At 31.3% G+C, this 25,072-nt stretch overlaps 1 protein-coding gene across 2 annotated transcripts in view; it reads left to right on the top strand.

Annotated features, from left to right (window-relative positions):
• LOC111641660 overlaps positions 1–20,859 on the top strand; it is a 44,535-nt gene extending 23,676 nt beyond the window's left edge. The window contains exons 4-6 of one of the 2 annotated variants that reach the window (XM_023387861.1): positions 3,384–3,727; positions 3,823–3,999; positions 19,945–20,859. In XM_023387861.1, coding sequence (XP_023243629.1) covers positions 3,384–3,727; positions 3,823–3,999; positions 19,945–19,950 — 527 coding nt within the window. In that variant the 3' untranslated portion in view covers positions 19,951–20,859. Of the gene's footprint in view, positions 1–3,383; positions 3,728–3,822; positions 4,738–19,944 lie in introns of those variants that run through there. The other variant, XM_023387860.1, reaches the window with a different exon arrangement.
• The last annotated feature ends 4,213 nt before the right edge of the window (positions 20,860–25,072 follow it).

Raw genomic sequence — 25,072 nt, forward strand, 5'->3', positions numbered from 1 at the left:
AAAAAAAAAAAAAAAAAAAACAATTTTTAAATCAAATAGAAAATAATTCACTTTTAATACTTTTGATTTTTATTTTGCAAAATATAAATTTTTCAGGTAGTTAACAGGTTATGTATTATTTTTTTATAATATTAACTCATTCATTATTTGACTGAAAATAGTACTTAATGTTTTAATTTAAATAATTTAAAAATTTATTACTCTAAATATAATTTAAATCATTATTATATAAATTTATTGTATTACATACTGTAATTTTTTTTCATTATTGCAAAACTTCTAATTTAATTATTTAAAAAATGGAAGATGATGATGAGTATCCATTTTAGAAATTATTCAAGAATATTTTAGTATTGTTTATTATCATTTAATTTTATGATAAAATGTGTTATTTCATGTTCTATAGTATAAAATATTATGTAATTAAAAATCTTAAAATTAATTTAACAAATAATTTAAATAATAATTTAACAAATCTTATTTATGTAAAATGCTTAAAGTATAATTAAGTTTTCATTTTTGTAAAAATAATATAAATGATGATAACAAAATTTCAAAAATATTTGTAGTTTTGTTATATATTTTTTACAAAAATGCAAAAATTTCTAGTTAGAGATTACAGAGAGAGCCACAATAAAATTTACTTTACATACAAACAAAAAACATCTTGTATCATACCAGCAATTAAAATTTAATGAACTTCAACGTTTTTAATCCAGTTGAATGGATATTCAGATGCCAAACACAAAAAATATCTTGTGTGTGCATATTTGAATACTGTGCTGCTTTTGTTAATTTTTTTTTACTTTAAATTTTGTGTGTTCTATTTCGTTTTGTACATTCTGCAACTGAGGATTATCCATTAAACTGGATCAAAACTTTGAGTTCATTAAATTTTAATTGCTGGAGTGATATAAGATATTATTTCTTTTTTTGCATTTTAACTAAATAATCCTGTTTATAGGTATGGTATTTAATTCATCATAGTAAAATATCCAAAAGTTAAAATATACAATTTATTCAATTCTTTCTTCTACATATGCATTTCAGGTTGAACTCTCAACCCCTCTTCAGTGCTATATAATTTGTACATATTCATAAAAAAACAACCATAGGTGGAGATTCAATTTCAAGTACAAACACTGGATATGCATCTTGGATAAAATCATAAACACTGGATATGCACTTGTACTTGAAATTGTACAAATTATATAGCACTGAAGAGGGATTGAGAGTTCAACCTGAAATGCATATGTAGAAGAAAGAATTGAATAAATTGTACATTTTAACCTTTGGATATTTTACTATGCTGAATGAAATACTATACCTATAAACATAGGATTATTTAGTTAAAATGCATAAGAATACAGCAAACCTATAATTAAGAAAAAGTTGGCAATAAATTTAAGATTGTGATAATGCTTGAAACAATTATTTGTAGCATAATAATAATACTGCATTAAATTTTTTTCTTTTTTATGTGGAATAGATATAATATTTAAAAGTAGAAATATATATGTTTTTATCTTAATTCAATATTTTAAGATATAAAAATAATTTTAATTATTATTTTTACAAAATAATAGTTCAATTTTTTTTAACATTTATTATGATGTATGTGGAAATATCTAAATATTACTGGTATATTTTGGCATAATTTTGCAAAAATCAGTTTTTAGATTTTAAATTATTTAAGAATACTATTCTGTCTTTAAGAATAAAATTTTGTTTAACTTTTAAAAATGTTTGATTTAGAGAATTGTCAGATTATATGTATTTTTTGTAATTTACTTTTAGCCATGTATAGTTTTAGAAATATTGACAGACCCACTACAGTATGTCCAAGATTATTTTATTTTGCACAGTGTGATTTCTTTAATGGATCTCTGCATTGGAAATTATGTTTTACCTCAGTACAGAGTAAGTAGTTTGTTTTAATTTAAAAATGTAAAAATATGCATTTTTTTTCAAATAGTTTAATCAAAAGTAAAATTCTTTTAGTTATAAATAGTAAAATTTAATGTGTCTTATTGAATTTATGTAAATAATAATATCTTTATAAAAATTTGTAAAGATATTTTATATAGATATTTTATTGTGAACATTATCAAATCTACTAAATAACTTTTCAATCATAAAGCATAATAACAAATAACAAAAATTTCTAAATATAGAATAAGATTTAAAGTTTTTCAGATTTAATTTGATCTCAACAATCTGATCCAGACACTTATAATTTATCTGCTACCTGTGCTAAATTATAAAATTGTATTGTTTCCATCCCTCACCCTATATTGTCCATTNGTGCTTTTACAGTCTATTGAAGTTCAATAAATTCAATGACTAATAATTTATTAATATTGTCACATCTCTAAAAATAAATAGTAAATTTTTCATTTATTTGGGTGTAACATTATGCCACAATATTATGCCATATATTAATATTTAAAATCGTATTATTCCAATTTTAACAATCTGCTGCTAAAAGTGGCATAATATGCATTAAATAAGCATCGGATGATATGATGCCATTTAGTATCTGTTGTAGTAAGTGTTAGATGAAATGTGAATACATAGTGTATACCAATAAATACTTATTGTAATTTTTTTATGTTTGATTTACTCACAAAATAGAATATAATCTTAAAATCAGTCCAAGGAAATTATATTTTAGTCATTAATAAATTTTAATGTATTATTTTTTTTCTTTCCTAGCTGTTATATATAACAGAGGGAAAGTATGACAATAAGTCAAAAAACGACCACCAATATTTTTACATTTTTGAACTTGGAACACCTTGAAACATTGAGAAATGCAAAAAAATTTGGGGGGGTAATTTCTGTTTATATGGATGTTAGTGTGCGTGTGGGGAGCATGATTTTGTTCACCCTGTTTAAAGCTTAATAACCCCTGTGCTTGTTTGATTTTACGACGTTAAACAAGTTTTTTCCTTATATAAATAAAATTTACGAATTAATGTAAATAAAATCATGAAATTTTTTTATATGATGTAGAAATGACAGCTAATTATGTCATTCATTTTATGCAAAGTTTTTCATTTTTTGTAAGTGAACAAAGTGTTTTTAATAAAAAGTTTATGTAATTGTGTGCAAAATGGTCTTAAATAGAATTGGCCACATATTACATAAAGGAAAGGGGAAATGCGGAGACCTTAATAGGGCAGGGAATAATGTCATAATTGGTCAGGGAAAGATTTAAATGAGAAAACATTTCATTGCTGTACTGAATTATTAGTGATTTTAGTTTTGTAACTTTGGATATATCTAGGTATATGAATTAGTAGTAAAGAGTTTTATTTTAATAATGTTTAATTACAGCTTTGTTTTATTGAATGTTTATAATTAATTTTTATATTATTTAGGTGTTAATGTTGATCGTTGTCCCATAATAAATAAATATAATGATTGTGAAAAAATGTTAATGAAATTTGAAAATAGTTGCCTTCTGGAAAAGGAAGATGTAACAAGTTGTTGGAATGAAGAAATTTTTTCAATTGAAGATGGTCTTTTTAAAGTTTTGGATGTTCTTATAGTATTCTTGCATTATAAATGCAATTATTCAAAAGAAGAACTCTGTGATTTGATTTTACTGTTAAGTTGGATTAGTTTAGATACAAAGTTCATTGGTAAACAGATCAAAATTAAAATTAAAGAATTAATTGATATATGTTTGGAGAGGATATCATCATCAGATTGGCCAGATAAAGTAAATTATTAATATTTTTTTCTATATTAACTTAAGATTTTATGTAATACACTTTTAATGAAATTGTTTGTACATTATGTCATTTTTTTTTATAGATGAAATTTCTTACAGAAGAATTGGCACAATTGGGAAGTCACCACAGAAATACTTTATATGTAGTTCAGTTATTGCCAACAAGTAATCGTGGTGTTTCTTTGCAAAAAGCTGTTAGTTTTCTAGCAATTCAATATTTATTGGAACTAGAAGATTCATATTTTGTTGCTGATGTCACAGTATGTATATATTGAGATCATTTTTTAATTTTACTTTCCCAGCTGTTATGTATACATAACAAGAGAAAGTATTGGAATTGTCAAATTTGACACTCCAGGTTTTTTAATATCTCCATGTTTTGAGACTTCTAATGCAAAAAATGTTAAACAAAAAAAGGAAAAAAAATTCCATATATGTGTTAGTATTCTATTTTGGACCATATATTCCATATATGGTCCAAAATACACACCATACGTATGTATGGTGTCTATTTCATTTAATATCTCAGGATTAATATCATGGGGTAAAGTTTAATAAATGAAATTTGGCTTGCTAACTTGTATATAAGGGGCATTGATGCAATTAAATTTTAGTGGTTAAAGGTTGTAAGGTTGGGGAGTAGAGGTCATATGTCATAACTCGAGAAGTCAGACTTAATGAAGATTTTACTCATTAGTATTTACAACATTTTATAAAATTTGTCATTACCCCCAAAATTAAGTTTTTTGCCATTTTATAATAATATAATACAGTGGTGCCTCGTATAATGTATGCCTCAGACAATGGACTTTCTGTTTGGCTGTTACGTGACTCGAGCAACGGACTGGCTGCGAACAACGGACTTTCCGTTCGGCAGTTACGCAAGGCAAAGAGTGGACTTTCTGCAAACAAGTGCGAATGATATTTCCATTCTTTTGCTTTTGCCAATGACAATCTGCTATTTTTATAATATATTACTATTATTAGAATATATTATTACTATATCTGAAGTACAGAGCTCCCGTTGGGATTCGGCTTGCTCCCTTGTTTATTATGTACAGTACATCACCTCAGTGCAGGCTATTTAGATCTATTCAAGTGTTGTGCAAATCATGGCTTCTAAAAAAACAGAAAGGTGATTTCAATTGAAACAAAGCAAGAAATCATCAGAAGGAGTGAAAGTTGACAAAAACTTCCTTGTCAAATGGAGAGAGGTTCAGGAGTTTACAACACTCATTATCCAAACAGAGCTGAGGCCAACAGGATCAATGATCTCTACAATGACACCCTTGTCCGTCATTTCTGACAGGTGTTGAAGAAGAGAGAGAAATGGACCACCTTGGACATGTTTTTCAAGAAGCCAGCTGCCAAAAAAAAGGATGGAACAAGAGGAGTTAATCCTGCAAGCTCCGGTAGCCTCTCCTGAATCTGACTCCAATTAAAAAACAATAAAAAGAGACCTGTTGCAATGTGTAAAAAGTGTGTGTCTGTATGAATGTGTGAAGAAAGTGTTCCTCCACCTCCTCTTCACAACATCTGACTACCCGGCATAATTGGTGACTGCTCCATTTTCATTTTTTATGGTACAGTACGGTTATTTTATTCTGTGGAACGAATTATATGTTTTAACATGTATTTCTATGGGAAAATGCATTTCGTATAATGGACTTTTCACTTAACGGACGTGCACCTGGAACGGATTAAGTACGTTATACAAGGCACCACTGTTTTTTAATTAATACAGTAGAGCATTGTTTATCCGAAAGAATTCCAGTAGGCAAATTTAAATTTTCACCAGTGCTGTCGCGCTGCAATCTTTGGCTATGTCTTGGGCTACTCAAATATTTTATGTTTTTGATACTAAATTAACTTCTGAAGTATAATTTTTTATTGTTTTTATATTTTTCAATATATTTGTTTTGTTTGTACAAAATAAAAAAATAATTTTTAATGATACAATAGTCTTCGTTAGAGGTCCGGGAGACACAACACAAATTTTAGTGGGAACGACTTCAGGCTTAATCCAGACGAAGACGACACAGATTAATCGCCATAGAATTTTTAGGAAAACTGCGTTTTGACCTTGATATTCGGGGTTTTTATAGTATTTCTTCCTTGAATCTCACCTTACGATTTGTCCCGCGTCCCATTCCTCGCTTCCCGATTGTTTTATTTTTTGTCTCCAGGTGAAAACCGAAACCAGATCAGGTCACGAGAAAGGTTTGTTCCGAGGCGTTTATTTGACACCTGTTCGTTGACTCTGATCGGAGATTGTTGATAAACCTACAAGCCTTTCGCTCATAATTTAGCCTATTGTTTCTGCTATCTGTCATTTTAGAACTTTAACGCTCGTATGTGATGTTTTATATACCCGTCAAATCTTTCCTTTTTTCCGAAAATTTAACGTAGATCGACTGTTTATGAGTACGTTTTCCTATATTTTCATTAAAGAAATCCCATTTTACAAATAAAATTACAAAAATACTGACGGCTAGAACGGATTAATTGTATTTGCATTAATTTCCATGGGAAAAATTGCTTCGGTTAATGAACAATTCGGTTAACGAACGGACTCGTGGAACGGATTACGTTCGTTAACCGGGGTTCCACTGTATTTGTCTGATCAAATTCACATTTGGTATTTACTTTTGCAACAAGTTTGACATAACAAAACTACTTTCATTTGTAGCGGTGCCATCTGTGGGCTAGACAGAACTTTTCACCTTGCCTACATATGTCTATAATAAATATGAAGATTACTCAAAAAGAAAATATTTATTCTTTTAGCAAAATTTTATATTTTTATCACAAAGAAAAATTTTTTCCTCTTACACGAACTTAGATTCTTAAACTTTGTCCTACTATATGTATTTACAGCTATTTTTTGCTGTTACAAGTTAATTTTTCATAGGCAAATCATTATTTTTGGTTGAGAAAGTAAAAAGGAGTCGGAGTCAGGGGGGATTTTTGACAACTCGAACTTTGACTCCACAGCCCTGTTTGTACTGATATTCAATATACCATTTTAAATAGCAAGAGTTAACAACAAAGATTTTTATTTATTATCATCCTAATATTTGTATTCCCGATGCAAATTTTTATTGAGATGTAAACATGCAAGAATAATCCACAGATGTATATCCAATAATCCACAAGAATAATCAAGAGTATTTTGTATATTATTTTTCGCTGTTTAGCAGTTGATTTGCAATGCAGTTGTCATTTTTAGATTATTTTTAATTAATGGAGAACATTATTATTATTATTATTTATATTTTTAGGAAGCACTTCAAGAAATGTGCAAAATAATTATGGATACATTTGGAAAAATTAGAGACACTTTTCAGTGTTTAGAAGGACCAAAAGTTTGTATATAAAATTTTAAAATTTGTTTTTAAATTGATTTTATCATTTGAAACATTTTTCTTTTTCTCTAGGTCAAAAGTTTAATAGCAAGACTCAACAATAAATGGAATACAATTATTCAGAATTTGCCAAATAATGACGTATGTACTGCATATTCTTTTAATTATTATTAAAAAAACGGGAAACGCCACTAAGTATTTCCCAGAAAATACCAGGATTTGATCATTTTTAGTTTTAGTTTAGAGATACTTTTAAAAAAATAAGAATAAAATTCATTTAGATATATAATAGTAATAATGTGAATATACAATGTTCATATCTTTTATTTTTAAAATAACTTTTTAGAAAATCAAAAGCACAGATTAATTTATCAGCAAAATAGCTTTTTAATTTTGTTAGCAAGCCTCCCAAGATGTACTGAAAATGACAGATTTTTCTATTTTTCTATGTTGGTTTAATGAACAACAACTAATATTACATAATTGACATTTTTACTCTTTCCATCTTTAAGGTGGCCTTTTTTGAGCCCATCAAGGGTTCAGCCATTATTATTTTGTATATTTTTTCAATGTGCAGGATTTATTGATGTGAAAAAATACTGTAAGGTCTTCACATATAAATATTTTTTCAGACTTAAAAGGTTTAACAATCCTTAATGTAGTGAACTGATTAAATTATTTGGATCTTATCACTGTTGAGATCTCTTCAAAAATAAATTACATATATGTTATGTTGTAATTTATTCAATGAAAGGTGTCTAATTTATGTATATAAACACTATCAAAAGTATCCTGGTATTTTTCTATTTAAACATTTTCATAAACAATGGGAAATTTATTAATTGTGCAATTAATTAGTTTTTACAAAATGTTAAAATAAAAATGTTGTTTTATATGTAATTCTTCTGTATTTATACCTAAAAATAGGAAATCTTGCATCCCTTTATGGTAAATGTAATTGAGATTATCTAGCTAATTGTGGCATCAAAAAAATTATAACTTAAGACTAAAACGTTGGTACTAGAAAATCTATTTACACAAAAGCAGCTAGCTCTATATGTTGCAAATGCATTTATTGATGGAAAAATTTTAAAAGAATTCTTATTTCAGATTCACTTTCTGAAGACAAAAATGAAATGGAATTTTAAGTTGTTATTAAAGCCGTAAAATTATCACAAAATACATTAATGCAGGGAATTGAACAAATGAATAAAAGTTAAATTTATTAATAGTTATTGTATAATTGCATGTTTTGTTTTGTTTTCTTTACTAACTGGTAGATATATTTGGTGTAGCCAAAATGCTTATTTTTACTCATAAAATCATAAAAAATCATTCGCTACTACTATTGAGCACTAACTTCCCTCAAAAGAAAGTGCTAGAGATTTAAAAAATTTTTGTCATTCAATTTAAAATACATTAATTTAATTATTACTAATGGTACAAAAGTAATGACTGGTCATATGAATTTATATGGATTTATTACATAGTGTCAGAGTATCTAAAGTTTTTAAGTTGTTATTTAATAATTTATCAGCAATTATTAGCTAGTAAAAGAATGAATAAAAAAAGGTTAAAAAGTGGGGATAACATTTATAAAATTGTTAATTTGATTTAAAGAAAATGTATTCAAAAGCATCTTTTCCAACTTTGAACTCTGTAAACAACAATCAGAATTATTGTTGCTTACAGATATGAGATGGCTGAGTAGAAGTAAATTTTTACAAAGATTTTACAATTTGTTAAGTGAAATAATAATGTAGGAAGATGCCTTTTAAAAATTATGTAGAAAGCTGTTGATATACATTTTTATGTAATGTACAGGGATTGGACAAAATAATTTGAACACCCTCCATTTTGTATAGTCGAATTGAACTTTTTCTGAAACGTGCAATTACAGGCACCACCCATTTTTTCTCTCATTTCTGAAGCTTATATTACTGTCAATAAACTTCATTATTTTTACTGTCGAAAAAGATATTCGCCTGGTTTTGGTGCATGATTGTGTCAGGCCTAACACACTTCCAAAGGGGAATGATTGTTGGTGCATGCCTAGTAGGGGATTCTCTGACCTGAGTTGATTGATGTAACAAGATTACTGTTTCCTTGATCACATTTCAGTGTGCAAAGACAAGCAAAACATCTGCTGATAGAAGCAGCCATGTCTGAAAGTTAAAGCTGGATGTGAAGGGACAGAAGAACACTTCATCAAATTGTAAGGAGAAAATATAAAATTACTGCAGAATTGGTACAAGTGCAAAGATATCAGTATCAGTGAAACCATCCAATATGCACTGCATAAAAATATCAATGGCAGGGCTGCAATACCCAAAACTTTGTTGACACCAGGAAACATCAAATAGCATGTGCAATGATGCTAAAAGTAAAAAACATGGATACCAGAGACATGAAAATGTGATATGGTCTTATGAGTCACTTTCAATGTGTTTCCCACTCTAGATATGTTTGTCTACAGTGGGAAACACATTGAAAGTTGACTCATGTTCATGTGTATAGATCGAGTGAAACCAACTGTCAAGCATGATGGATGTTCCTGCATGATTTGGGATGCAATATCATTTACCTTTGAGGACAACTATCGGACCAAGGTAGATGCTTAAGTTCAGTATCATGCTCCTTGAACAAAGATTGAATGCAGTCTGCAGTGTGGATAGGACCACTGTCATCCTGAAAGATTGCATCGCCATCTGAAAACAAAGTTTGGATTGTGGGATGGAAGTGGTCACTTAAAGTAACAGTCCTGAGGCATCTGCATATTCTAAGTCATCTGCATAAGTACTGTAACATCAGTATTGGTTGAAGAATGGTAGAAAATTAACATTAATATTGTTCCTGATTTATATTTGTCTATTCTTTGACACATTTCAGCTGTATTATCTACAAAAGGGAGTCATACCATCATACCACTTATTAATAAATAAAAAGTGATCTTCTGTTGGTGTTTGAATTATTTTGTCTAACCCCTGTAATGTTGTATAATATATAGTATAAAATATTGAAGGGGTTGATGGAAAAAAATTTCTTAAAGGCATCAATACATGAAAAAGGTTGAGTTTTGTGCCAATCATTGGAAATATTTTTATACTGTATAGAGCAGGAGTTCTCAACCAACTGTTCAGTCGGATCTCTGTATTTTGATTTGTTTCACAGTGGCAGATTTACAGTTGACATGTTAAAAAGTATTGCTTGCCACATTCACCCTGACTGACAATGTAGCATTGCATGTGTGTTAATTATCTGAAAATATTATGAACCACAGGGTATTTAAGAGCAGAGAGTCAAAATTTGATCATAAATACTGGTCTAAACTATTGTGAACAAAACCTTTTAAATGCATGTAGACATGCAACCATTTACAACTAACAGAAAAAAGAGTGTTTAGACATATGTCAAAAAACATTGTGGAAACCATTGACATGTATCTGCACGAATACAGAGACCCAACTATACAAAACAAATATAATGCTTCTTAATGGCACAGTTAGGAAAACAATACAGTATATCAGATTGTGTTTACATAATGTTTCATAATTATGTCTGATGATCTTTTAAGTAACTTTTAGTTATACAAATTGAAAATGTTATTTTTGTAGGTGACGATTTTCAAACATTCCGACACGTACGATTACGACACACATGCTGTTGAAAATGGCCTAACGGTGAACGAAATAAATGCAGTCAATGACATTTGCATTCCTACCATGAACGAAATTGAAGAATTATCGGAAGGGGAACTTTTGTAAGATTTTTTTATATAAACACAATATTCATTGCATTGACAAATAATAAAATTTTAAATCGCACAAATTAGAATATTTATTAAAATTTTTTAATTTGCATGTAAGTGCATATTTTTTGTTTGTGATATCTGTATATTAAAATTGTTACAAAACTATAATTTTGTATGCAATTCAGATTAAAATTATAATGAAACTGTTTTATAAAATTGTTTTAATAAATATTATTTAAAATGAACAATGTGTACTATTATATGAAAATAATACAAAGTTTTTTAATCATGTTGCAATTTTTATTAAATTTGTAATTTAATAGTTTTTCCATTTCATAACAATGTCAGTATTAAGCTTTTGTCATAGAAATCCATCTGTTAAAATGTATTCAAAAATCTGTTTTTGGTTAATAAATTTCACATAAGAAGTGCTGATGTTCAAGGCAATGGTCTAAGAAATGAGATTTAAGATGATAAAAGCTATAATACTAGCTTATCAACTATCTTAAATCTCATTTCTTAGATTCACACTTAACACTAATACTACTAAATTCATGCTTGTTTTCACACTTCTATCTGGACTTTTATTTCATAAACTTTTTTTCATGTTCAACTGTAGGAAAAAAAATCATTCAAATGTAATGAAAATGTATTGTATTAATATGTAAATATATGGATGTATTAATGAAAAATTTTAATTTTGCAGAATAACATTCTGCATTTTATTCAGCATTGTTTAAAGATTTGTGCATTTATAGTCTTAAATTTGAAAAAAAAATATATTGTAAAAAAGTGTAAAGAAATGAATAATATGTAAATCCCTTCTAATGTGTGTTTATATTTTGTCAGAAATTATTCACAAAAGCTGTTATTCCTTATATTTTTGGGAATGATTTTCTTCCAGATAGATTTAAAATTTTTAATATGCTTAAATCTGGTAACTGAAAATTTATCTATCTTATGACTTAAAATGTTAAGACATGCCTTGGGCTTGGATGATGGTCAATTATTTCTTGGGGAATGTCCAAAGTCACTATTATACAACACTTAATTCTCAAGGCCATTGTTTGGAACATTAGTAAAGGATTTATTACAGGTATGTGCTATGAATGGATATACTAATTATCTGTTTGCAATCCAGGATAAAAATCAGATTCAGAAAATAACCAATTATACTGGACAACAATGATTTTGTTTTGGGCTCAAAATTAGCATATTCTTATGTATTTTCATCTGCTGAATTCAAAAATCACTATAATGGCTGATTAGCTCTTGCTTTGGAGCAGCGGTTCCCAACCAGTGATCCGCAAGAGCTAAAATATGCTCCACAAAAGATTTAAAACTGTTATTCATTTTAAATTATTATTTAAAATGATTGACGTAATCTAAATAATNGTGAACATTATCAAATCTACTAAATAACTTTTCAATCATAAAGCAGAATAACAAATAACAAAAATTTCTAAATATAGAATAAGATTTAAAGTTTTTCAGATTTAATTTGATCTCAACAATCTGATCCAGACACTTATAATTTATCTGCTACCTGTGCTAAATTATAAAATTGTATTGTTTCCATCCCTCACCCTATATTGTCCATTCCCATAATAGATAAAAGTGGTGAGCAATAATTTTATGAATTATTGATACCTGTGTGATTCCAGCTGCTTTTTTGGTTTATTATTTCTCACCTAGGACCCAGTGATTTTCCAGATAGTGGTCTCCACTTTAAAGAGCAGCAAGTCTTGTGAAAGGTTTTGTTTTGTGTGGTTTTGGACAGAGTGATTTGTTCAACAACAAAAATGCTTTTATTGATTGGGTCAGGGAAGAAGTACTACTACTATAACAACAACAACAGTTGTTTTTATCCATGATTGCTATGCAAAGAGAGTGTTACAATTGTATATTGCTGGAATCAGCACTTCCACTTTGGTTCAAGATTAGCTTTTGTCAACAGTTCCATTCATGTCGATAGTTTCATCCATCAGCATATTTTGTTAGTCCTTTGGCACTTGGATGCCTTGGTCTCAACATTTTACATGAACTTTGAGCTGACACATTCCCATACATATCCTTTATCAGCCTCACCCTAACATATCTAGCTTTCATCTAATGATTTATCCAAGTCAGCTAGGCAATTTATCTTTCTGTGGGAAAGCATTTGATGTTTATTTGAAACAAGAGGGTGTTGATACTTCTGACTGTGCCTTTTATGAGCATGGTTATAATTATCTCCTGGCAAAGTTGCATCTCAAGTTCTCATGTCTCTCACTGACTAATTAATCTCTCAAAATATGTATGTAACTATAAAAATACTGATAGTTAATCAGAAATGAAATTGCTGTTGATTTTTCTTTTACAAATAGAATATAATTCATAAAAAATTATGTCCAAAAGGATTTAAACTGTAAAATGTAAATTTCATATTTAGATCGTAAAGAGGCTACTGTATCCATAATATCACTTTGATATTATGAATACAGTGGAAGGATAAACAAGAATTTTATCATTCATTCTGTACTAATAATGATGTGTATTATCTGTCAAAAATTGTGTGTGTATATAAAATAATAGAGTTATTAATAGAAAGTGAAAGTCTTCGAGATTTAGGGACATGACATTGAAGGTAAAGATAAATGAGCCTTTGTAGTCTATTGTGAAAGGTAATTTATAGTCCTCTCTATTTAAAGCTCAGTTAAAGAAATTAATGGAACACCAATCCAATGCTGATTTAAATTTTACTCTTCATTATGATCCCCAGATACTCATTGAAAAGGAAGCTGGGTGAGTTTCAGACCTGCACAAATTGTGACACACAGAAACCTCTTACCACCAAGATTCAATCCTAGTTTGTCTGTTCTACAGTGCAGTGTCATATTGATAGATTACACATGCTCTACAAGACATTGACAAAATTATCAGTTATAGGAAGTATAATTATGAGGGAAAGGTGAAAAGTTCTTAGCCTAGTAGTGAAAAAATGAGTTTTTTATTTTAAAAATGCATTTATTTTTCAATGTAGTATCCCTTTAGTTCAATACACTTTGTCCAATGTTTCTTTAATAACTGGATTCTGTCCATGAAGTGCAATTCTGGAAGGTCTTCAAAATATCCATTTACTGCTGCTATCACCTCTTCACTTGACCCAAAATGTTTTCCAGGCAAAAATTTCTTAAGATTTGGGAATAGATGAAAATCAGAGGAAGCCAAATTTGGCAAATAGGGAGGATGTTCCAACAATTCATACTTCAAATTCCTCAATTTTTCCATTGCCAAAGCACCTTTGTGAGTGAGTGCATTGTCCTGGTAAAAGAGGATTTTTTTTTTCTTTTGCAATCTAGGCCTTTTCTCTCTAACTTTTTCATCTAGCTGGTCAAGATGATGTGCATAGTATTTCATTATTAGTAAATGATCAACAACAACAGAACGAACTCCTGGAAGGAGTTCTGTACCAGGAGGTATGGGGGAAACCCTTGGTCTGTCCCATATTATACTGTGAGGGGAAGGAGTAAAGCAAGTTGCACTCTCCCAACAATGGTTAAAATGGATGGCTCATACACTGAGTCCATCGAGGAATCTTGCAAGTTCATCATGCAAGAACTCTTCCCAATGGACGACCCAAGACAGGATTCAGGAATACAAAATTGATTAGAAATATGGTCAATACTTACCGGGCAGATCACGATGATAGGCCATTTATTGCCTTAGAAATCTTTCGTGAATTTAAAACCATCAAAAGGAACAAGGCGGCTTGGCCAGATAACATCACACTGAGAATGGTCAAAGAGGTGTTCCAGGTCCTCCCCACCACGATGCAGATTTTATTTAATAAATGTTTGGACATTTGGTATTTCTCCACAATATGGAAAAAGGCCTCTGTGAAGCTAATACCCAAGGACCCTAGGCAGGCCCCAAGAACACCCTCTGACTACCGCTCCATCTCGCTTCTCTTCTTCTTCAGTAAGGCCCTGGACTCCCTAATGATCGGAAGAATCAAGTACCACCTCAAGCAGGCAAATTTCTTCCACCCCTTCAATTTGGTTTTCATAAGGGGAAGAGCACCATCAATGCTCTGGACAACCTAATAGACTACATCAAGGTTGTGAAGAAAAATGAGAATCACACTCTCTTAGTGGCTATAGATTTTAAGGATGCCTTCGAACATGCCTGGTGGCCAGAGGTACTGTACCAGCTTAGCAACTCCAACTGCCCAGGCAACCTATACAGGATCCTCCGCAGCTATCTGGAGGACCAGAGAGCAGCCATCTACAGCAACAGCACTCTAATCTATGGTAGGTCTATCAACAGTATCCACAGGGCTCCAAGTCAGGGCCCCTTCTGTGGAACACTCTTTACAACAGCCTTCTACAGTTGCAAGAGGGGTCACCAAACAACACAATGATCCAAGGATATGCCGATGATATACTTATTGTCATGTTGCACCTGAATCAAGGAAAGCTCCAGGACAACATGAACTAAATTTTATCTAAAGTTTATCAGTGGAGTGAGCAAGTAAACATACACATAAACTACAGTAAATGTCAAAGTATGGTCTTCCCCAAGGCGAACCCCCTCAGCAAAGGCCCCTCGATCTGGATCAATGGGCATTGGATCAGGAACACCTTGTCACTTAATTAATTAATTAAATACCTGGGGCTTATCATAGATCATAAGTTACTGTGGAATGGGCATATCTATTATATTTACAGAAAAGCCACAGCAGTCACCAGCAGCACCCTGTCTACCATCTGCAGGAACAAATGGGGGCTTAACTACAAATCAAGGAAAACAACGTATATCGCCGTCACACAGAAGATAGCCACCTGCGGAAGTCTGGGGCACTGCATGAACAGGGTTCATACCCGGAGGAAGCTCCTCTCTTTGCAATTGCTCTCTGCTTTGTACATTACCAGGGCGTACAAACCGGCCCCAACAGACGGTCTTCTTGCCATCTCAAACCTACTCACCATTGACCTTTATATCCAGGAAAAATACTCAAGGCATAACATGAAGCGCTTCCTTTATAACGATATCACCATTGATCAATTTCATACCAATATTAATCATCTGGTGGATGGGGATGCCATGGTAATCTGGCCAAATACCTCCTTGAGAAAGGGATAGATAGACAAAGTTGATAGCAGCAGCCCGATTCACCCGGCGTTGGGTTCCAGCTGCAAAATCTTGATGAATGGTACTACTCCACCCCATTCTGGGTTCCATATCTACACCAATGGGTCCCCGGACTGGGGACTCATTTGTAGTGTATGGAAGGGCAGAAGAAATCCTTCCCCAGCATTACTTCAAAATGGACGATCATTGCACTATTAACTAGGTGGAGTCCTTGGCTATTTTAAGGGCCCTGCATTACATTAAGAAGGAACCTACAATCTTTAAGAACAAGGCAGTATATTTTCACTGATAGCAAGGTAGCCCTGCACTAGATACAAAATCTTAATGTCAACCTCCCCATTATAAGGGATACTATCAACACCCTCAACCACCTCAATGGATCTACAGTTATCACCCTTGCCTGGACTAAAGGGCACTCAGGCAACACGGGAAACAACCGTACAGACTTCCTTGCCAAAAAGGCTACAAGTAACCTCGACACCAGCGCATGCTCAAAAGTGTCTTTCAGTTGGATGGCGAACCAGCTGCTCAACTATATTCACCAACGGTTGAAGAGTAACTGGGACAGCAGTAGCACTGGGAGGACAACCTACTGCTTCCTTCCCTTGCTGGCAAATAGAGCGAAGTTTTCCTACTTCACCTCCTCCTATGAACTCATGCAAATCATGACGGGCCACAGAAACTTTAAACATTATCTGGCCCATTTCCTCGGCAAAGGGAATGTGCAATGCCATTGCTCACTTAATGAGTGGGACGACAGCAATCACATGCTGTTCTGCTGCCCTCTGTATGAGAACAAACGAAGACAACTGATACAAGCAGTGATGCAGGAGAACGAAGTGTGGCCATGTCCGGCAAGTCTTCTACTCAGCAACAAAGACATTTTCTCAAAATTTAAAGACTTTATTCACCAAATTAAGGTGCTCAGCTAACTGGTGGTGTGTGGAGGGTAACCTCCCCATCCCATGGTTTCTATCTTAGTGCCACGGTTCTTTGCTCAGGACTTCAAGCGGCCTTAGTTTTTGTTACTAACATCTGCAAGCTAATGTTGGGATCTACTTTTTATTCTGTACAATTTTATTTTGGCTAATTGTAAAGGGTGCATATATGTTCAACCCACCCTAAAGTGTTTTTTTTTTGTTTTTGTTTAATTGTGCTATGTACTTTTATTATTGTATCTTCTATGTAATATTTGGACTGCTGTGTCAGTCTTGTATTTGTGATTGTTATCTCTAATATTCGGTTCCCAGCCAGTCCTCATGTGATTCCTTTTCCTTCTCTCCCACTCTCCCCTGGGCTATACATATTGGGACTGTCAACAGTGCATAGTATTTCCCATTAATTGTTTGACCCTTTGACAGGTAGTCAATTAAAAGAATCCATTTGGAATCCCAAAAAACACTAGCCATAACCTTTTCAGCTGATGCAATTGTCTTTGCTTTCTTCAGTGCAGAGCCACCAGCTTCTACCCACTGCTTGGACTGTTGTTTTGACTCGGGTAAAGTAGTGAACTCATGTTACATCCATTGTAACAAATCTGTGCAGAAAATTGGTTAGATTCTTCTTAAAATGGTGCAAATTTGCTGAGAAAGTCAATTCCTCGTTTGTGATCAGCATTTAACAAATGCAGCTCTCATCTTGCACAAAGCTTTCTCATACTGAGTCCTTTGTGTAAAATGTGCTGTACTCTTTCTTCTGAGATGCCTACAGCCTTAACTATCTTATACACTTTTAATCGTTGATCATGTAGAATGATATTGTGTATCTTCTCGATATTTTCTTTGGTAGTTGCAGTTTTTGGCCATCCTTCACGTGGATATCTTCAATCAATGTACAATCACATTTAAACTCAGCTGCCCATTTTTTTATTGTTGATAACGAAGGTGCAGACTCTTATACACTTTTACCAACTTTGGATGAATTTCTGTTGGCGATAAACCATTTAAAATGAAGAATTTTATGACGGAATGGTATTCAAGTTTATTCATTTTGTCAAAAACACAGAAAATGCTTACTTTCAACAGCCATATAAAACAAACTACAGTGGAACCCCGGTTAACGAACGTCCTGGTTAACGACCAAATCGGTTAACGAACTTTTATTTTGCAAAAATTTTGTCTTGGATAACGAACGTAACGGTATTTTGTGTCAAATTTTAGTTGGTGTTAGGCATGCGCGAGTTAAGCATCGCTTTTCCGAGTGTTTGTGCTATACAGTGGAACCCCGGTTAACAAACGTCCTGGTTAANGAATACATGTGACTAATATTATTTTCTTTTTTATTTTGTGCATGTTACAAGTTATAAATAAATATAAACAAACAACACTAACTCGATAACATTAAATCTAAATAACAAAATGATTAATTTACTGTGTTTCTGTTATTTATTACTCCTGCTTTTAGGTATTCGGTATTCGGCCGAATAGTGAAAAATAGGCCGAAAACCAAATAGTAACCGAATATTTGTTACATCACTATTAATTATACTTTCTATTTGCAAAATTTCCTCAACTTTAACACAAAATAAAAAAAAGTAAATTTTTAAGAAATTTGCAGGATTTCCTGGGATATTGCCCAGGTTAAAAAAAACAACCGGGATCCCATGATCTCGTTTGAGAAACCCTAATGTATATCTTATGTGTACTTGTAAACAGTAAGAAAGCAGAATTATTTGCAATTTGGACAAAATATTTTTAGTAAGCAATATTCCATTTGAGCTGTGTTCTAAACTGTAATAGATATCTCAGTGTATACCTGGAAACATCATTTTGCTCAAAATGAGAGCACAAAGCTGAATTTACATGCACCCTGCACTCAGTCATTGCTACAGGTAAAAAGAAAATATGGTAATGAATATTAATTAGGCTCTTAAACAAAGTTCATTAAAGGTTAGATTTTAAGAAATATTTAATATAAGAGAAAAATCTGTAATCATCAGCCTCAAAGAAAAAGTTTTCTAGGTATAATTTATGTAATATTTTAAATTATATTTTATATAAATTTTTTTGAATCTGCTATAAAATTTGTTATTGAATTTCATTTATTATTAACTGTAGATCACAATCTAATTATGAATTGAATTGCTGAATCAGTAAAAAGTATAAACTGAAAAAGATTGTTAGATATAGTGACATGCACACTATAAACACAGTAAATGGTTAAGAGTACTCTTGGAACAGGACTGGGCCTTTAGTCTAGAGTTTTTTGTGTTGTACTCGAATTGACGTCATTGAACTCACTCATGTTACTATGACTCACATAATCGGTAGTCTCGAGTTAGACCCATTGAGCGAACTTGAAAGGCGAGCAGAAGTAGGTCATATTCACTCGTTTACATGTGTTGATAAACATGATGGGATTATTTACAATGCCTCTGAGTTTGCGACTATAATGATTCGACCAATTAACTTTACTGTAACAAGTTGTAAACAAATCAACATAAATTAGTTTACACGTGTTATAGTTAAAAGCTTTGTTTTATAGCAATATAATATGCAGAAACAGAAAAAAAGAATTCACTTCTTTTTTTAAAATAAAACATTTTAAAAAAAGAAGCGAAGAACAAAAAGAGATATATAGAAAATAATAAGAAAATGAACAGTGGAAAATTCGACAATGAATTTACAAGAAGACAATTCGATTTGTGTAGAAAATTACTTGAAAAATTAATTGAGTATTGGAGCTAAAAAATCTGTTGCATAATGGAAAAAGTATTTTAATTTAATCCTTTTTTCATATAGTTTTCTTCCTTGATCTATTTCTTAAATTGTTTTGTTTATTAAGATTATTTTTTAATCAGAACTTAACATTTCTGATTAATAAACAATCTTAATAATTTATACATATAATTTACTATTGTTTTAATTCTCTTTTTCGATGACTTAGATACTTCTTTTTATTTTTGGAAAAAATTGATGTATAATTTTATTAATTATGAATTAAAATTTTTTTATTAGTGTTGACTTGATATGAAAAGAAATGGCATCTACTCGTGGTCGAAAAATTCATTGCTGTTGGTGGAATCATCTTTAATGCATTTAAGAGACGACAGATGTTATCTGTTTTTTCACCTGTAGCCTGAAAGATTTTGAGATTGTAGTACTTCTTTTGCAACAGGATTAAACAACTCTTTCGGATCCTTCTAACGCTTCAATTGCGATCAGAACAGCATATCTGCCAACCATTTTCACTTTCGTGTAGCGATCATGTGAGATCGCTACATGCTCAACTCAACGCGAGTAGCAACTCACTTGGTGAGATGGGAAAGCACATGAGTTATAACTCGATACTACCGATTTTATGTCAGAGTGTGAGATGGTACCATGTGACATGTTCAACACGTTGGGAGTAGTAACACAAAAAACTCTAGACTAAGGGCCCTGGACAGAGCTGGCCCAATGCTCTGTAAACACACACATTTCACCACTGCACCAACTAGTGGCAATTAGTAGAACAGAATGCAGTCCTGTGTCTAATATTTTCATGTGCTATTTGAGGCAGGCCCAAGTATGATAGAATGTGGGGATAAATATATTTTTTATTTTCATAAATTTAGATTATTAAAAAATAAACTAAATAATTTGTTAACCAAGATACTTTTTTCAGTGAATTGTTTGATAAAATTATTAATTGGGCCTAACCTCTCTATCCACTAATGACCAGCTGGTCATTAGTGGATAAGAGAGGTTAGGCCCAATTAATAATTTTTTTGTCCCTGTTTTGTACAAGCATTTTTTAAGCCTTAATTCGTAAGAGATATACAGTAGAGCATTGATTATCCGACACCCGATTAACTGTCACATTGGTTAACTGACCATTCTAGTCAGCAAATTTCAAATGTCCGCTAGTGATGTGGCATTACAATATTTGGCTATGTCTTGGCTTAAGTTTTAATATTATTTATGTTAAATTTTTGCGTGTTTTAGCTGGCAACATCGGCTCGACCATTGAAGGGAGGCCAGTATTTAAATGAGACTTAATTTTCTAATTATGAGTGGTTGTTTGTCTTGTGAGCAATAAAATAATTTAAAAATAATTTTTAACGATACAATAGCAATGATTATTATTTTAAAAAAATTTGTTAGGCTAAACATCGAAGAAAATTCAACACGAAATTGGTTAATAGCAATATACTAATTACATGGGATATCCTAATATACTCTACTAATAATGTATTTTTTTCATTATTTTCAGTTATCCGATTTTTTCAGTTATCTGACCAACCAGAGTTTCCAATTGAGTTGGATTATCGATGCTCTACTGTATATTAATTCAATTTAATATNGGCTCAAAATTAGCATATTCTTATGTATTTTCATCTGCTGAATTCAAAAATCACTATAATGACTGATTAGCTCTTGCTTTGGAGCAGCGGTTCCCAACCAGTGATCCGCAAGAGCTAAAATATGCTCCACAAAAGATTTAAAACTGTTATTCATTTTAAATTATTATTTAAAATGATTGACGTAATCTAAATAATACAAAATATATGAGAAAGGTTTATAGTAAAATTTGTAAAAAAATATTTCATTACAAAATATGCATCTTCAATTATTTAAAATTTTCGTTGGCATTTTTCCTGTAAAACTCCTCAGATCAGCATATAATAAAACTACACTCTATTATAGAATATATATTTATGCAAACATGACAGCCCTCCTTGACTCAATTATGCTGAGTACAAGTGGAAAATATGTGGCGATCTAAAAGTCATTGCTGTACTCTTAGGAATGCAACTGGGGTACACTAAATACTGTTGCTTTTTATGTATGTGGGACAGTAGGGATAGGAAATCACATTACGTTCGAGTGGACTGGCCTGCAAGAAATCTTGACTCTACCGAGAAAAATATCATTGCCAAGCCTCTTGTGGACCCAAAAGATGTTCTTTCCCTCCTTCATATCGAGCTGGGTTTAATGAAAACTTGTCAAAGGTATGAACCAGAAAGGACAAGCATTTAAGTACTTAAGAGACAAAATTCCCAGATTGAGTGATGCAAAGGTTAAGGAAGTTATTTTTGTTGGGCCACAAATTCAAAAACTTGTAAAGGATCCCGTATTTGACCAAGTTTTGGAGGGAAAAGAAAAGGAAGCTTGGGAAGCCTTAAAGGGAGTTATTCGTGGATTCTTAGGCAACAAAAGAGACGATAACTACACTCAGTTGGTGATAATACTTCTGGAAAAATAGCAACTCAGATGCAACATGTCCCTCAAAATCCATTTTCTCCATTCCCATCTAGACTTTTTCCCACCTAGTTGTGGAGCTGTCAGTGATGAACATGGGGAAAGATTCCACCAGGATATTTCTATATTGGAACAAAGATATCAGGGCCACTGGAATGAAGCAATGCTTGCGGATTACTGCTGGTCTGTGTGTAGGGATGCACCAGAACTCGCAAGAGGCAAGCCAAAAGAAAACGATCTCGTGAAGTCACCACATGATTCTCTTCACATCGAACCACCTTCCAGGTATTCTATTAATTTACAACTGTTACTGTAATTTAAAAAAAATTCAAAAGCACTTTCAATGCTGTTAACATATGTAATTAAAATGTATCGTTTTCTCTTATGCTGTTAAAATCACCTATTGTATACCACAGAAACTAGAGCTAATAAAAATTTTTCTTTGTCATATTCAATTTTCTCACCCCAAAATTAGTAAGATTTCACTCATGAAATAAAGGAAACATTCAAAAACATTTTTTTTTGTTGTTCAGTGTTTTGTTTTAGCTCTTATGTTTATTCGTAAACCCCCCCACACACTAGAATAAGATAAAAATACACTGACACGGGAATGAAATTGAATTTGGTATGGTGACACCAAAAATATAACAGTTTCTTTCAGGAAACTATAAACTATATAAACCAATTCATCAAATTTAGTGTTCATATATAATTTGGCCAGAAAAATTACATCATACATCTATTGTATATTGTAGAAGTCACTCATTTTCAATTTTGGATTATATATGTTACCACTAAAGCTTGAAAGTTGTTAATGTATACATTACCTAGCTATCTGCAGATTAAGTAGGGTGATCTGTTAAAGTTGCTAAAATTGTTCTATTTCTCAAATTACCTAGGTAAAGTGCAGATTATCTATGTAATCTGCAAATTACCTATTAGGCACTTGGTAAAGTGAAAATAAGATCTTTTCTGGAACAACAGCAACGTTTCTGTACGCTTAAATTAACATAATGTTCTTTATTTAATTTTCGATATCTAAAGAATCAAGTTAATACAATCAACAAATTACTTGATAGAATCAATCATCAACCAATTAAAAAACATACAAAAAAGCAAACAGTTTAAAATATTAATACAATTAGGGAAATTATTATATAGATCAGTGTTTTTCAACCTTCTTGAATACACGGCCCCTCTACAAGTTAAAAAAATTCTGGCGACCTCCCAGGGCCATATTAAAACTATATCAGTGATTTTAAAAGCTACGTATTTAATTTTCTTTCTGTTGAGACCTAAATATCAATTGAAAAACCAATTGTACTGTAAAATATACAGGCACAGCCTTCTCACTGAAACTGTAGTTTTTTTTTTATTGTAGTGTAGGACCTGCAAACACTTGGCTTTTTCTTTTACCCGCAACCTGCCATGTAAGGCTTTGCGACCCTCTGGGGGTCGCGACCCACAGGTTGAAAAACACTGCCATGGTGAATTGTAACAGTTTAGTTGAAATGTATTGTTTCTGCTGTAAAGTTAAACTTCTGAACAATGACACTGATGGGAACAGATAATGGCCATTGTTTGGAGGTTTGACTGTATTTAATTTTTTTATTTGAATCTTATTATTATTAATTGCAAATAAATTAATTTTTTATTCAATTATAGTAGTTTTTGTGAATTCTAGATCATAATTCTTAATTATTACAAGGATAATATTGTTAATCAAGATAGAATATTGTTTTATAAGCATTTCTTTTTGAAAGAAGCCATTCATTTCAATTATTTGCTATAATGTATTAGTCTTTTCTGATTCTGAGTACAAACANTTGTAAGTTTCTTATCATGACACTTTAAAAAATATGCATTTGTGGCTGGATCTGAGAAGTCAATGTGCTGTGGTCCATTTTTTCTCTAGATTGTTTTTGGTCTTTGAGCATAATATATTTAAACTATCTATTATAGTGTTTGGATGCAATTATAAAATAGTCTTAATACTAAATGGCACAAAATATGCACACATTTTTGCAATAAATTTATATCTTTTTGTTAAAAGCAAATTATACTGTTTAATTATTGACCTATTAATAAGTTGCAAAAGATCCTATTCAGTAGTCAAAGATTTACTTTAAGCTTTTTCTTTGAAACATTCTAAGTTTCTGCTAATATACAGTGAATGCTGTAAGAGAGATTGAACCCCAAAAATCAGCAACTCTGATTCCTATATATATAGTCGGTGATTTGGTGGGGAGTTATTTGCTGTGACTTGATTTTTAAAGTATAATATAAATGACAATACACAATTCAGCATAATAATTTTTATTTGTGAAAAGTGAGGTCCAAGTTGCAGGTTAAATGATTACTATAACAAATTTTGATAAATTGTTTACAAATTAAATAGCTGTTTTTTTCATAATTTTGTGATGTAATGTGCATAGTTAAAAGAAATTGTGATGCTTTTGGCATGAATTTTGCTGTATGCTTTCTTTACTAAATCAATAGTTAATAACTATAAATGATGAAAGATGTTATAATATCTAATTTATATAAATAAAAACTGCAAATTTATAATGAAATTTTCAAAGAAAAAATATCCATCCCAACAATAAAACAGGTTTTTTTTTTTTAGAAAATTTTACAAAGACATATCTTTTTCTCTGAAATGTACACTTTTCACAAAACTTGTGATGTGAGAATATAAATTAGGGAAAAGAAACTCCTGTTTTTCTGATATTTGGTATGATCATGTTGGGATTTAGAGAAACATATCATTCAAATTTCATCATTTATAGTGCATTTTTTTCTGAAACACTGAAACACTATTACCAACATAGAAGGCACAAAATGGTATTGTGTAAAGTACCATAAAGAAATAAAACAATATAACAAATTGCATGTTGACCAT

Source organism: Centruroides sculpturatus, unplaced genomic scaffold (genome assembly GCF_000671375.1).
Source record: "Centruroides sculpturatus isolate CEXI.00-Female unplaced genomic scaffold, Cexi_2.0 scaffold1502, whole genome shotgun sequence".
Classification (NCBI taxonomy): domain Eukaryota; kingdom Metazoa; phylum Arthropoda; class Arachnida; order Scorpiones; family Buthidae; genus Centruroides; species Centruroides sculpturatus.